The following is a 14,902-nucleotide window of genomic DNA, read 5'->3' on the forward strand; positions in this document are numbered from 1 at the left end:
GTGAATAGGCGATTTTTATAAAAGTCTTCAAAACATGGGAGTTTCAAAGACAAACAATAGAAACAACACTATTCGTATGCAGCGGAAGATAGACTACACTAGACAAGCCATAGTCAAGTATTCAATGAAGTGAAAGCACGAAGACTATTAGCAGCTAGGTAGAAAGATCAGGATGGAAGATAGTATGAAGCCAATCAGAACAGGTAGTCACACAGTGAAGTCAAACAGATAATGCAAGCAGGCAATGACTTCACGAAGACAAACTGTAAGTAGAGAGAAGTGAGAGATAGAACCAGTAGCTTCAGGAGGACAGGGATTTGTTCGACCAGTTCCAGTTGCTGTGACAACTGTACGTCTGGTTAGGGAGGCTGAGATTCAACTCAGAAGACCGCGTCTTCACCTTATTCCCCTTGAGCTAAGGACACCTAGTCCCCGCCCAATCACTCTGGTAAGTCTTCAAGGTAGACTTCCAAACCTTCACAGACTTCGTTCACCGGCAATCCACAATGACTCTTGGATGCTCAGAACGCGACGCCTAACCGGCTGGAGGATTCACAGTCCTCAAGTGTAACAAGTCTTCAGATCACACGGACAGAAAGACTTCAGTGATGCCAAACACTCTTTGGGCTCTGGGTGGTTTGGGCTTTGTCCTCACAAGGATTCTCTCTCAAAAGCTTCGGAGGTGGGTTGCTCTCAAAACGACAAAAGCCGTGTACTAACTCTGAGCAGCCACCAATTTATGGTGTAGGGGATGGGCTATTTATAGCCATAGGGCAACCCGACCTGATTTGTCCGAAATGACCCTAGGTCACTAAGGAACTGACACATGTCACAACGGTCAGATTTCAAACACATGCGGCAGCTTGACTTAGGCTACAAGTAAAGCTAACTCATCCGACTCTGGATAAGATTTGCACTCATTGTCTTCGCTCGAAGACATAGGATTTGGTTGAGCATCACTTCAGTCACTCTGACTTTGTTCACTTGGACCCCACTTAACAGTGTGGTGGTTCCTATGACTCAACAAAGAAGAAAAGGAAACAACGAAACAACTAAGTCTTCGCGCTCCATAGTCTTCACTCGATGTCTTCTCATGTCATAATCTTCAACGTGAATAGCTTCACAGACCACCATTGTCTTCAATGTCTTCATACATTTTTAGGGGTCATCTCCGGTAGGTAAACCGAATCAGTGAGGGACTACTACCTGTGTTATCCTGCAATTCTCGTAAACACATTAGTCCCTCAACCAGGTTTGTCATTAATACTCCAAAACCAACTAGGGGTGGCACTAGATGCACTTACACGTTGGTGCAACAACAACTTCCCCGACCTCTTCACAAAAATCCAGGCCTCCCCGCAGTGTAACCGCCACATTAGGTGGCTGGGTATTGTGGTTCTCGCTTGGACGCTTTGGATGGTCCAGAATAAACTTGTGATCCAGTGTGCGCCTCTTCGATGAGCTACTGATGCAGTTTTCAAAATGTGTGGCTATTTGCAGCTCTCGCAGCCGCTTAGCTGCCCACAAGACTGAGACACCATCGACATCCTCATTGCAGATCTTCACGCAATGGCCTCCGCTTGGCGCCACCGCTTCCTCCACCACCTCCTGAGCTAGATTAACCACTTGGTGGCCTGAGCTCCCCCCCCCCCCTTCGTTTTATTTAGAGCTTGTTGAGTTGTGCCCTCAGCAAACCCTCTTGAACTATGTTTGTGTGCTACCTGTGTGTGTGTGTGTGTGTGTGTGTGTGTGTGTGTGTGTGTGTGTGTTGTGTGCTATGTGAACCTTTGTTGGGTCTTGTGGCTCTGGCGGTTTGCTTGATATATAAAGCGGGGCGAAAGCCTTTTTCGGTAAACTGGATATGATGAAGGCATATGACCAGTTGGAGTGGAACTACCTTTAGGAAATAATGACCAAGCTGGGGTTTGCACCAGTTTGGATTTCTTCGGTTATGTGTTTGGTGAGCTCTATGATAAATTCTGGTATGTTTAATAGAAAGATGCTCAAGGAGTTCAAACCTACGAAGGAGATTCCTTAGGGAGACCCAATTTGCCTTACCTCTTCTTGTTGGCAGCAGAGGGCCTTTCGTCATCGATTGTGAGCGGGATTAAAGTGGCAAAATCAAGACCACTGGTGAGTCACTTTTTGCGGATGACAGCCTAATGTTCGTCAAGGCTGGGGTGATAGTGCAACTTTGGTATCCTCTTTGTTGGAGACCTATTGTCAAGCTTCGGGGGGGGGGGGGGGATCTTTCCAAGTCTTTGAGTTTTTTCAGTAAAGGGTGCCCTCAAGTGGTTAGGGATGAGATGAAGACTATTCGCAATGTCCGCAGTGAAAGTTTATCAGAGAAGTGCTTGGGGATGCCTAGTCATGTAGGTACTAGCAAAATGGAGCTTTCAAGTATCTTAAAAAAATGTTTGGAATAAGGTGAAAAGTTTGATGGACAAAAAGATTACTTCCGGAGGGAAAGATATGTTTAACAAATCTGTGGTGCACGCGACACCAGTCTACTATGTGTCTTGCTTTAAACTACCCTGCGGACTCTGCCTTCAAATAAACTCTATCATTAGGAAGTTCTGGTGGGGTAGTAGGCGCGAGGAAAGAAAAATGAGTTGGGTGTCATGGGAGGTGATGACATGACCAAAATACCAAGGGGGTTTGGGTTTCAAAGATATAGAGCTATTTAATTTGGCCATGTTGGCAAGGCAAGCATGGCGGATCTTGCAAGCTCCGGACATTTTAATAAGCACATAAAATCTGAAAGCAAGGTACTATCCTAGTACAGATTTTTTTTTTAAGCTTAACTTGGTGGCCATCTTTCTCAGATTTGGAGGGCAATAGTGGAGGAGGAGCAGGTCCTCTCACATGGCCTAAATCCTCGTATCGATGAGGGTACAACTGCAGGTAACTGGCAGCAAAATTGGATCCCACGGGATTACTCTATGCGGCCCATTGCATGGCTAACTCACCACCGGCCACAGAAAGTTTGTAAGCTGATTGATGAAAGCACAGCACGTTGGCAGAAAGATGTAGCTGGGTCCGTCCTACTTCTTTCCAAGTACACAGGGGAATGCAATCTGAGACGGTTAAAAATCTAAAATTTCTGACTCGTTAAATCCATGCTGCATTGGAGTCAAATCCAAGTCGACATGACAAATCTTATACTCAATTCCTTTTTACTCCACATATTAGGTTTGTCTCAAGTCCACTTGTTGATGTTTGAACAAGTTAAAACTTAAAACTAATACTAGCATTGCCAATAACAATGGATATCATTAGATCCATCATGCAACATATTTTAACACTGTAATTGTTAATACTGTAAATGTTAATAACTTTTTAATATAAATCTGGTCAAACTGTACCAAGTTTGACTTAAGACAAACCTAATATGTAGAGTTATAAAATAAGAAACGAAGGGAGTAGTACTTTATAACCATTCCAAGAACAAAAGCAAAAGTAACAAGGTAGATAGGAGAATTATTCCAGAGAATTACATACGGTAACAAAAGTCACTTGATCTATTCGATTTTGAGAACTAAGACTCCTCTGTTTGATCATGGTAAGACAATGTTCCTGCCTCATTGTGTCTGCCCTACAAGAGTAAGTTTCCCATACATAGTCCTATTCGATTTGATAACTGGGAGATCGTGCTGCGCCGAGCTGCCTACAGATCAGCGTCATCCTCGTCTGATTTGCTAGATGGCTCGCCATTGACAGCGACAAGCTCTGTGTCGAATATGAGAGTTGCTCCGCCTGCAAGAGAAAAAAGGACTCATCAGAAATCTGCAAGAAAAACAGTTGCCTGCTAGCTAGAGAGCATAAAATGGTATACCTGGAATGGTAGGTGGTGATCCCTGATCCCCATAGCCGAGCTTTGAAGGGATCTTCAGCTTCCTCTTCTCACCAATGCACATGCCCAAAATACCCTGGTCCCATCCTACAGGGTGAAGTATGGACAGTCAGACACAGAACCAAATTGTAAATGAAGAAACTACTGGTTATCCAATGGGCCCTTCTCACAATTACCTTTGATCACTTGACCAGTGCCCAATTCAAATTCAATCGGGTCACCCCTTTCAAAGCTAGAATCGAAAACTGTTCCATCGGTAAGTGTTCCCTGGTGACAGAAAAGACATGATTCAGAAATGAATTCCTATATCATGTAGCATTAAACCTCTTTAAGTACACCTATGGGATGGTTGAATTAACAAATTCTAGCGTAAGTTCTAACTATCTTTACATTGGATCAAAAAGATGTTTTGTAGCTTCCTCAAAGCAAATTCACTTTTTTTTCAGTATCATACATGTTGCAGTAGAGAAAAATCATTAGGGTTGTACTGAAGGACTAAGTTCTCTTTTCTTCTTTTACGGAATGAAGGGGTAAGTTAAGGCATACTAGTTAGAGTGAAATGAGTGGAAAGAAAGAGGACAATAAAGTTATCTAATGTCACAATCAAAGAGAAACTCAAGTCAGAACTCTCCATGACAAATTGCCATGGCTTATATATTGCAAAAATAAACAACAGATCCAGGTCACACAGCAGAATATTGAACTTACACGGTAGTGAACTTTAACTCTGTCACCTTTGTGAGCCGAGATGCTGCACGATTCTGGCTTGTGCTGAAAATTTCAACATGGGCATAATAACAAGATAAGAAGCATAATAACTGAATTCCAGAAATGAAGCTAGCAAATGGTGTTGCCTATGCTCTACTGCTTTCTTACAAAAAGAAAAGGCAGGGCCAGACGGCCTTTTCTCTAAATTTATTTATGCTCTATCACAGTTCAGCTTGAAATCCAGTATCCATGTAACTACTGTTCGTTTCATTAGTAGCAATTATTTCCTTTGGCTCATCTCGATCCATAACAATGTATCTTTAAGATCAGTATTAAACCAAATCCTGGATGATGATTTTCACAACAAGGCTTTGCTAATACTTATAATATCAGCATATTGCGCAAAATTGTGGATGGTGCTTCTCACAACAAGGTTTTGTTAAAACTTTCAAGCAAATCGCTCCAGCTTCGGTCTGCTAGCGTATTCAGTTTTTGAAAGAAAGGCAGAAGCGTTTGCTCTCTACACTGATTGATTTAGGTCATCGGTTGTGCGAAACCTTTGATTGTTAACAAGCTACTAAACTAAACTAAAATGGTGACCTATCACCTCCAAATCTACACTATAAACCTCGAGTTGTGTGAACATCAGTCCCACCAAGACAGTTCGTTTCTGAAAATTCGACCCATCAAGATCGTTATCCAACGGATCTAGACTAACATAATCTGCGCATACTAGGCCTCAGATCCGACGAAATTCACGATTGCACAGCATCTAATCTATTTCCCTCAGGATGAATCGATCCCCCCGGCGAGACACGCAGGAGGAAAACACACAATTCTGAACGCGCGCAGGCGGTATCCACTGATGGCACCAGAGGCAAGAGACTGAGGGCACGTACCTTGACGCCGATCTGGAGGGCCGAGACGTCGCCGGACTTCTTGGCGGAGGCTGCAGGGAACGGGGGTCAGATCGGATCAGACATCAGAGCGTGCCGCGCACGGATGGGGGCGCGCGGGGCGCCCTCGGGATCGAGGGTACGGCGGGCGGGCGGGCGGGCGGGCGGGGTCGCTTACCGACGAGCAGGAGCGCGGCGGCGGCGACCAGCAGGCAGAGAAGAAGCCGCGGCTTCGCCATGGATGCAGCTGGGGTTTGTTCGGGTAGAGATGAGGATTTTGGGCGAACTCGTGAGGGGTTGCGTTTATAGAGGAGCAGTGGCAGTGCCAACTACTAGTATCTGGGTTGGGTTGGACTTGACCAAACTGACTCGTTTTTTTCATACAAAAAAAAAACAGATAAAAGTTTATTTTCAGATCATAAAATAGATGTAGTTTATTAATGGCTAGCATGCAATTGATGTTGTAATAATCTTAGTCTGATACTACAACAATTGTCATCCAATCCAATGCATTTTTTTTGTGAATTAATTCAATGCATTTGATATCCAATCTAAACAAATGTGTAATACTTCCTCCGTTCCAAATTACTCGTGCTGAAATGGATGTATCTAGAACTAAAACACATCTAGATACATCCATACGTGCGGCAAATAATTCAGAACGAAGAGAGTACATATTTTTTTAGAAAAGGAGTATTATCCCCAGCCTCCGCATCGCACAGCTAATTTATTAATCATTGCATTTGATATCCAATCTAAACAGATGTGTAATACATATTTATTTAGAAAAGAAGAATTATCCCCGGCCTCTGGATCGAGTGATGCACACAACTAATTTATTAAATACTCCTTCCGTTCCAAAATATAGTGCTTCATTAATTTTCGTGCTTCTTTGACCATAAATTTAACCAACGAGACCGACTGCGGCGGAAGCAAAAATCACTGTGTGTGCGATTTTTGCTCCCGCCGCAGTCAATGATTTTTGCTCCCACCGCAATCGGTCTCGTTGGTTAAATTTATGGTCAGTGATTTTTCCTCCCGCGGCAGTCGGTCTCGTTGGTTAAATAGGACACCGATAACGCCGACACGTGTGGCATATTAGACGTCCACCCACATATCGTGTGTGGCGTGAGCAGGAGGCAGCCCACACGGGCTGTGTGTGGGTGAACATTAGAATTGCCCACACGTATGGGCGCCCCTACTTCGTACCACACGCCCAACAAGTACTACTCATCTTCATTCCGTGCGTGTGGCCCGAAGCAAAAATGCCCACACGTCCTGACGCAGCTACGTTAGGTATCCACGGGATGACAATTAGTTACCATCCGGGATGGCAGATGTAGTTATCCGGAATTTCAAATGTAGTTGTAAAAATATGGCAACTTTATCTGTTTTGATTACCAATAGTTGCCATGTCTAATTTATGATAGTTGCCGCGTGTAATCAAACCATAGTTACCGTATGTGATTAACTACTTGCCACATATGGTCAAACAGTAGTTGTCATGTGTGTTTACCTAGTTGCCACGTGTGATCCAACCATAGTTGCCATGTATGATTAATCGCAGTTGCCATGTGTGTTTATCTGGTTGCCACGTACGCGCAACTGCAGTTGCCGTCTAGCAACGAATCATAGTTGTGTTTACCTAGTTGCCACGTACGCGTAACTGCAGTTGCCATCCAACAATGTACGAGTGTCGTGTGGGCGAAAAACAATTCGCCCACATGCACGTGGACTAGGTGATGGTTGTATGGGCAAAAACTAGTTCGCCCACTGAGCGTAGCAGGCAAGCCGCATGCTGCGGGTATACCTGGCCATACCTCGGGCCGGGCCTAGCCAAGCCCGGCGCAAAAAAACTCAGGCCCGGGCCCGGCCCGGGCCGACCAACGGGCTTGTTTTTTGGGCCCGAGCCCAACTCGAACACCTAAAAGCCCGTTGGGCTTCGGGCCGGCCCGGCCTTCGGGTTCAAATTCTAGGCCCGAGCCCGGCCCAGGGGCAGCGTCGGGCCGGGCTTCCCATGGACAGGTATAGCTGCGGGGCGTGTGGGCAAACTCTCCAATGCCCACACATTAGCCCCGTCCTACATGGCACGCGAAACCTGACTCAGTGTGTGAAGATTCATGCAAACTTAACTGAACAGTGATCCACGCGTGTGGGTGAGTTGCAAAATTGCCACATGTGCGGGCGTTAGTATTTTCGTAAATTTTTATGATCAAAGTTGAACCTCGAGAAACGCACGCAAGCCATATTTTGAAACGGAGGGAGTAAATAAAGTAGCAACAGAGTACGAAGTTCATCTCAAGTCCGCAAGCAAGCTCAAAACAAAAGAATAAAATATAGCACGATGCTCAAATATGTTGGGGAAAAGGCAACTTTGGCCAAAAAGACGAGCTGATGAACCTAGTCAGCGGCCGTGCAGGACTAAAGCCACATCCAAGTGCAAATGAGACCAAACAACATACGTACCACAAAGTCAGTTGGCGATGCATCAAAATCGCACTGATCCAAAGCATCTCAACAGCGACATATTTCGGCAACATCAGGTGAGATACCAGACCATCTTAACTTGATTGATTATCTACACGAACATGACAGTAGTTCGGGCGGCATAAGTTTGCAAGACATAAGCTTATCCAGTCCTCACGCAAATATACTAAAAAGGGTGCCACGGATTCAAACAAGATGCGCATGGCGTATGTAGAAAGAAGATCGTAGCTGAGGAAGAATGAATGGCAGCATCAGTGCACGGAGTGGCAGCAGATGAAGGGCATCCACGGCTGCTTCCTCACTTTGGATCTCTTGTCGACGTTGTTGTTGTTGTCGTGGGGCATCTTCGCGGGGGAGTTCCAGTACTGGTCGTCCGAACCGGCTGGCCCTGGCTTCGCCGATGAGGCGTCGTCCTTCGACGCTCCTCGCCGCGTGAACGACAGGACCCGCTCCTTGGTGCTGGGTTTCTTCTCTTTGCCCTCCAGGCTTGCCTCGGCGAGGAGGACCTTCAAGGGGACGCTGATCCTTGCTGAATTCAGCCTCGAGCCAACGGCAGCGATCTCTCCATTCTGCTTGTTTCCCTCCAGACCGACTGTCCCTTCAGCCTGCTTCCGCTCTTCAGCTTGATCCCTGCTTTGCACCGCGTTCGTCTCCTTTGCAGTAGTTTCTGGAGCCTGCTTCTTTTCTTCAGCATTATCTGTCTGTTGCACTTCATCTGTTTTCTCTTCTTTGCTGGCGACATCAGTCTGCCTGTTGCCAACATCAGCTGTGTTAAATTCTCCATCAATCTTCTTTGCACGATCGTCTTCAGTCTGAACCTTTTCATGAATATTTTCTGTGCTTTGCACTGCTGTCACTTCCTTTGAACCAGTATCCTTAGCCAGTTTATCCTCTTCGACATTATCTGAGTGCAGTACTGCAGTCATCTCCTTCGCACTAGCATCTTCAGTCTGTTTCTTTTCTTCTGAGTCATCTATATTCTCTACCGGAGTCTCATCTTTTGCTTTGGTGTCTTCCGTGCCAGTCTTTTCTTCAACATGTGTGCTGACTGCATTGATCTCCTGAGAGTCGGGCATTGTGCCAAATTCTGTCAGAAATACTTGAGATGGTGCATCGATGATGCCATTTGTATGTGATTCACCTTCCTTCTTGTCATGGTTCACCAAGGCATCATGCAAGAAAACGTTCTTCGCAGAATCTGCACTACTACTGACCGACGCATCTTCTGCATCAACTGCATATCCATTTTTACTTGACACAGCTACCATGCGATCATCTGCCAGATATGATCAGTAAGTTTCAGTGCACAACATCATGTAATCCAAACTTGTAAGAACTAACATAGGGAAAGAATTAGTACTACACTTAAGACTGCAATAACAAGACTCAGTAATTTTAACATACGAAAATAACATGTTACTAATCCTACTGTTTGTATTTAGACAACAAACTTGAAACATCAAACACTATTCATCCCAGCTACGACCATATGAAAGTGTTCAAACACATCAATCAAGCAAAACAAGATCAATCAAGCAAAACAAGACTAAACAACTGAGATGAACTTCCATAGCTTACATTTTTCTTTTACTGTTATTACTAGGTGATTTCCCCGCATGTTGCGGCGGGAATTCAAAGATTAATTCCAGATGAATTATGTATGACGAAAATTATCTAAATCAAAAGCTAATTTTTATAATGCAGAAATCTTTCATACTTGCACCATATGTGAACAAAGAGTGTGCACGTGGCTTGCATGGGGCTACAAAATAATGTTAGTGGATGCTTAGGCCTTGTACAATGCAAGGTGCTTAGGGGAGGTGCTTAGAGAAATAAACCAGGCTTTCCTTAAGCACTGGTGCCTATTTGTACAGGATAGACTCTTAACTAAGCGTCTATCCTGTACAAATAGGCACTGGTGCTTCAGAAAAACTCGGTTTATTTTTCTAAGCATCTCCCATCGTACAAGGCCTTACATGGCACACTTGGTGAGATGGAGAGCCAGAGAATTAGAGTTAATGGGGATTAACTATTTAGGAATAGTAGATTCCCAACCCAAAAATAGAAGAATTGGTAGAACAAACAATGGTACAAATATGTCCAGTAAAGTTTGATGTTTTGAACTGTCTGAATTTCATCAACAAACTGAGACATTACTAGTACTACAACAGAAATAATAATCACCAACTTGTACAAAGCACACACAGGTTGAAAGTGAAAACCCAGAATTCTCACCTGAGATCGGACAGTGTTTCCCATCAGCAACACTGGTTTGGTTGGAAACTGTCTGAGATGTAGAGTCAACTTCCTGCTCTGATTCAAAAACATTTGGTGCCTCCAAATGGTAACCAGAAGCAAGCTCAAATAAGTCATCACTCCTGGTGTCATCTACATTGAATGGATTCTTGGTAGAAGTCACTTGATCCATTAGTAATGTGACATGCTCCTGACTTGTAGACACTTGGTAATTTGTTGGAACCTCAGTGGCACTCTCTCTGTTGCAGATGTCCTCTTGTTGTTCAGACCTTGCCTCACAGGAAGAATCCAACGCACTGCCCTTAACTAAAATGCCTTCACTGCAGTTCTCTTCAGCATTGGACTTGAGCATGCCATCAACATTAGTAACAGCCAGATCATTCTTATAACCAGGTACAGAGCATACTGAATTTACCAAGCAAGAGTTACCATCTGGCAGCTGAACACCTGAAGTATCTTGAGCAGAAAAGTTCTGTGAAGAGCGCTCTGTGGAGTGATCAGTTGACGTACTTTCAGTATGAATTAGCTTCACCTCGTCTCCAGAATTAGATGTTGTTTCAGATCCAATAGGATATGATTCTACAATTTCTTCTCTTGGCGATACTTCAGACATGCAATCCAGAACTTCCATACCATCTTTAAAGAAGCTGTCCACCTTCCTGGAACATGCAGATTGGGATCCTGGGTCGGACATAAGCGGAGAGCACTTCTGAAGAGACGAGGGATTCAAATCACCAATAAACTCACAACTGCCTGATGTTTTATCAGATTTGCTGTCAACCACAAAATCTGCATTGTTGCTGTCAATGTCTGCTGAGCAGTCACCTGTACTCTGGAGGTTTAAGACATCTTCACGCCTGACCAATCCAGGAGTTCTATTCTCCGCATAATATTCAGCTTCGTTTTCAACTTCGGATCCAGCAGGAAAATCAGTCATGCTTGATTCTCTTGAAAACTGATATTTGCATGTGTCATATCTTTCAAGAGAGATTACATCTGCAGCCACACTTGAACCCACTGAGCCTTTATCCAGATTCTTGATTTCCATAGGAACATCTGACTCACGTGCTATTGCTGCACCATCTTCCGGATCTGATTGATGAAGAAAAGAAGATGCATCCTGGTACTCCTCAAGACAATCTTCTCGTTCAGTTGGGTGTGCAACTGCAAGCTGTCCAATTTCAGTGAAACTTTCAGGCACTTTATGTTGCATTCCATTGGTGCAAGGCCTTTCTGAATCGGTTCCATTGCCTTCATCTGCAGTTACAGCAGAATTATTGGGAATCAGGCCGGTTTCAATGTAGTCACTGGTGATGGCTTGAATTCTAGCAGCATTAGGAGAAGCATGTTCTGTAAAACAGTAAATCAACAGGTCAACACACACTCACTGATATATAAATAAAAAGGGAAAATGATTAAATACAATGGCACATGGGAATAGCCAGAAACAACTGAAAAAAAATGCATGGCAGTATTTCTACTAGGAATAAACATTGGTAAAATTTCAAGGCATGTTTAACACAACGCAACAAATGAGTATGAAAGAATAAAGAAAATTAGATGGGCAGAAGAAAGAGGTAAGGTGGATTGTTGTAGTTAGAAGGAAAGGCAAAACCAAAGTCATACTGACAAATCTAACTAGAGAGTAACACAGTCAAGACAACTAAAGATAATTGGTAGTGCAAAATTTAACTGATGTTTGCAAACTTGAACAAACAGTAAAAATAAAACAGACACTACAATTGGATGTTGTCTCCTCGGACCTACAGTTGTTAGTAATTTTTTTAGTGGCGGTATCCTGCAATGATATGCAATGATGGACAAAGGGCACTGAATCCACAACTACACCTGAGATAAAAGTTGCTCCCTCCATCCCAAAATAAGTGTCTCAACTTTGTACCAACTTTAATACAAAGTTGTACTAAAGTTGAGACACTTATTTTGGGACGGAGGGAGTAGAATACAAAAGATCATTGCAATGCCTCTCTTGCAGCTAAGTTTGCAAAGCAGTCAGAAGCAACTAACTGCAAAAGCATGCCTGAAATGACATTGCTTTTTTTAAGATGAAATGACATTGTTAATATAGGGGACAAAACTAAAAAATGGGCTTTCAAAAAAATAAATGGGCAAGCCTGAAAAACACCTAATAGTAGCTGATTGTACCATTGGAGAACCGAAATCGTTCGAAACTTACCAGCATGGTGATTTCAGAACTGACAGGACTAATACATGACAACATGGACACAGGTGACAACAAGTAGGTACTAATAAATTATGGGAACAAATGTCAACACCACGAAATATGAGATCTTCCAAAGTAGATAATAACTAGCAACGTGTATATATAATTATATATACAAGGATACGTTCAAAACTTTGGGAGATAGGCACATAACTAACGAGACTAAAATATTTCGCACACCCAACAGAACAGATCGCACATGTGACTAGGATAGGACAGCATGTGGTGGAAGACCACTATGAGCAAGCTAAGCAAAGGGAAACCAATGTAGAAACGACATGTTCCAAAGATATCCTACCCAACAGCACGACTAACTAACGACAGATATGTTGGATTTCGAGGACAAACTCCAGATAACCAAGACACAAACAAATCATTTCGCCCATTCCTGACTGTCAGACTCGAGAAAGAATCCAATGCGTCCACGCACAGACAATTCTTATTTGCTGACAGCCAACATCAGGCCACCAACTTGCCATAAGACACGGAACGATAATTAATCTAGGTAAAGAAAAGGTGGAACCGTGTACTTGCGCCTCAGCGATTAGCGCGCCGGAATCCACTACTTTATTCAACGCCGAAGATAGGCAACTAGAGCAAAGCTCAGATCTACAGTTCAAATTGCTCCACATCGTACTTGGCACCCAAAATATTGGCCCGAAGGCCCAAAACCAAGGGCGAACAGCAAAGTGCCTGCGCTTTCAGCTTTAATGCTAAAGCATGAAATGAATCAATCAGATTATTATTACAGGCCCCCACGGAAGTACTATTTCCACTATTAACTCTTCAACGGAGGGACTGGGGAAAAAGGCAACCAATCATTTTGCCTTTGCAAACCTCTAGAAAAGGAGAGGTAGAACAACAAAAGGCACGGCATAATTACAGAGCACAACAGAAGCAAGCTATGCAAATTAGTTCTGCGTTTACACGAATCAGCAGCATGATAATGGACGAACTGAAATGGCAGGGTAAGCAGATTGACCAGTAGAGAGGAGCAGAGAGCACACACCCGCGTTCTCCCTGTCCTCCACCGATTCGACGCCTCCGTTCGCAGATCCGGGCGAGGCAGAGCCTCCGCTCGCCGCGCCATTGCCGGGCTCCTCCCCGTCTCCTGGTCCTCCCGCAGCACCTGCAGCGCAGAGACGCGGTGCATCAGAACCGGCGGACCCAAAACCAGCACCAAACCCCAAGCAGAACAAAACAAAACCAAAGCACCGCCGCGTCGCACGGCACGGGCCCGTACGGTACGTACCAAGCACGAGGCGGCCCTCTCCCGCATTGCGCGGCCCGGCGTCCTCCTCTTCGGCCGACGGCGTGACCTTGCGGCAGGAATTCCTGCGGTGGGAGCGGCGGAGCTTGGCGCTGGGGTTGGGGTTGGGGTACTGGTGCCCGCAGACGTGGCAGAGGTGGCCCCCGCTCAGCGCCTCCCTCCCCCGCCTCGCCGCCTCGTCGCCCTCCATGGCCGCCTCGCCCCCCGTCCGCTTGCTCGACGCTCGGCCGGCGGCAATGGCGGAGTCGTCGACGGCGACAAACCCGGAGACGGTGTGCAGATGGGAACGGACGCAACGGAGTGCTACTCTACCCCTGCCCCTCCTTCCTTTTTAGAGACGGGACGAGACGAGACAAACGGCGGGGGTTTGGGCGGAGTTAAAAGGCTTTGGGCGGCACGGGCGGGGGCTTAGGCAGGCCGGGCCGGAGGCTGACGGGCGGGGCCGGGGGAGGGTGGGGCCTCGACGTCGGCGAGTGGGGTGGCCCGTGCGGTGGCGCCATCAATGCGGGCCATGTGCGTGGTGGACTCGGCGGGCGGGCGCAATTTCGATGGGTTTCGTTTTTAGGGCAGGGGTGGAGGGAAAAAGGAGGAGGGTGGGGGGCCACCTGCGGCGAGCGTGCGGGGTGGGCGTGGGATCCAGCCGTTGGGTGAAAGATGGACGGCTGAGATGAGGGGGAGGGAGGCCGTGCGTGCCGCTGGTGGAGTGGCGCGTGTGGGGGGCGGAAAGCGATGCGGGTCGCTCTTTCTCTCGTTCTTTTTGTTCGCTGGGTAAAGGGTCGCTGCTGTGCTTTGCACGGTTACCCATGGATGGAGTTTGGATTGGCTTGATTATTACTCTACGAGCCTAATTGGTGTATGGAGCTTGCTGGTCCGGTACACTGGGCTACTACCTAGTGGGTCATTTGAGGTTTTATGCCCATATGTTTGTGTATTTTAGAAAACATCATTCTAGTGTAAAAGTTCATCAGAAGTATAAATCATCTCAAACATAATAAAAAATACATTAAAATTTCAAGACCATTGAACGACCACTACTACCGCAGAAGGACCTGGCTTGACCTTGTCGATGAAAGCTGGAAAGTCTTCGTGTATATGCCCATAAGGACCCGCGGCGCCCTGGAGCCGCAGTCGACGACATTGAACCCTTATATAAAAACGAAGCACCTAACACCAAATCTCGTCACATGACG

General features: G+C 45.4%; 2 protein-coding genes across 4 annotated transcripts; both read right to left on the bottom strand.

The window, feature by feature from the left end:
• Positions 1 to 3,407: 3,407 nt before the first annotated feature.
• Positions 3,408 to 5,805, bottom strand: LOC123112528 (peptidyl-prolyl cis-trans isomerase FKBP15-1). The gene is made up of 6 exons (XM_044533540.1): positions 5,636 to 5,805; positions 5,461 to 5,510; positions 4,562 to 4,624; positions 4,030 to 4,120; positions 3,836 to 3,940; positions 3,408 to 3,756 (listed from the first exon to the last, which is right to left on the bottom strand). Exons 1-6 carry the CDS (start codon positions 5,694 to 5,696, stop codon positions 3,668 to 3,670), a joined length of 459 nt encoding a protein of 152 aa, XP_044389475.1. The 5' UTR covers positions 5,697 to 5,805; the 3' UTR covers positions 3,408 to 3,667.
• A 2,201-nt stretch (positions 5,806 to 8,006) lies between these two features.
• LOC123112527 (uncharacterized) lies at positions 8,007 to 14,066 on the bottom strand. Of its 3 annotated transcripts, none has more exons than XM_044533539.1 (4): positions 13,695 to 14,066; positions 13,452 to 13,571; positions 10,180 to 11,457; positions 8,007 to 9,220 (listed from the first exon to the last, which is right to left on the bottom strand). In XM_044533539.1, the coding sequence occupies exons 1-4, from the start codon at positions 13,900 to 13,902 to the stop codon at positions 8,196 to 8,198; spliced, it is 2,631 nt and encodes an 876-aa protein (XP_044389474.1). In that variant the 5' UTR covers positions 13,903 to 14,066; the 3' UTR covers positions 8,007 to 8,195. The 3 variants fall into 3 exon arrangements, with proteins under 3 accessions (XP_044389474.1, XP_044389473.1, XP_044389472.1); XM_044533538.1 differs by having other exon boundaries at positions 10,180 to 11,550; XM_044533537.1 differs by having other exon boundaries at positions 10,180 to 11,550; positions 13,425 to 13,571.
• Positions 14,067 to 14,902: the final 836 nt, after the last annotated feature.

This window comes from Triticum aestivum, chromosome 5B (assembly GCF_018294505.1).
Source record: "Triticum aestivum cultivar Chinese Spring chromosome 5B, IWGSC CS RefSeq v2.1, whole genome shotgun sequence".
Classification (NCBI taxonomy): Eukaryota; Viridiplantae; Streptophyta; class Magnoliopsida; order Poales; family Poaceae; genus Triticum; species Triticum aestivum.

Bases quoted from the DNA above. Each gene is read 5' to 3' on its own strand.
- LOC123112528 (XM_044533540.1), bottom strand. From the start codon at position 5,696: ATGGCGAAGCCGCGGCTTCTTCTCTGCCTGCTGGTCGCCGCCGCCGCG. The intron at 5,511-5,635 runs GTAAGCGACCCC...CGTTCCCTGCAG, and splicing joins CGCCGCGCTCCTGCTCGTCG to CCTCCGCCAAGAAGTCCGGC. The intron at 4,625-5,460 runs GTACGTGCCCTC...TGAAATTTTCAG, and splicing joins CCCTCCAGATCGGCGTCAAG to CACAAGCCAGAATCGTGCAG.
- LOC123112527 (XM_044533537.1), bottom strand. From the start codon at position 13,902: ATGGAGGGCGACGAGGCGGCGAGGCGGGGGAGGGAGGCGCTGAGCGGG. The intron at 13,572-13,694 runs GTACGTACCGTA...TCTGCGCTGCAG, and splicing joins AGAGGGCCGCCTCGTGCTTG to GTGCTGCGGGAGGACCAGGA. The intron at 9,221-10,179 runs GTGAGAATTCTG...CATATCTGGCAG, and splicing joins GAAACACTGTCCGATCTCAG to ATGATCGCATGGTAGCTGTG.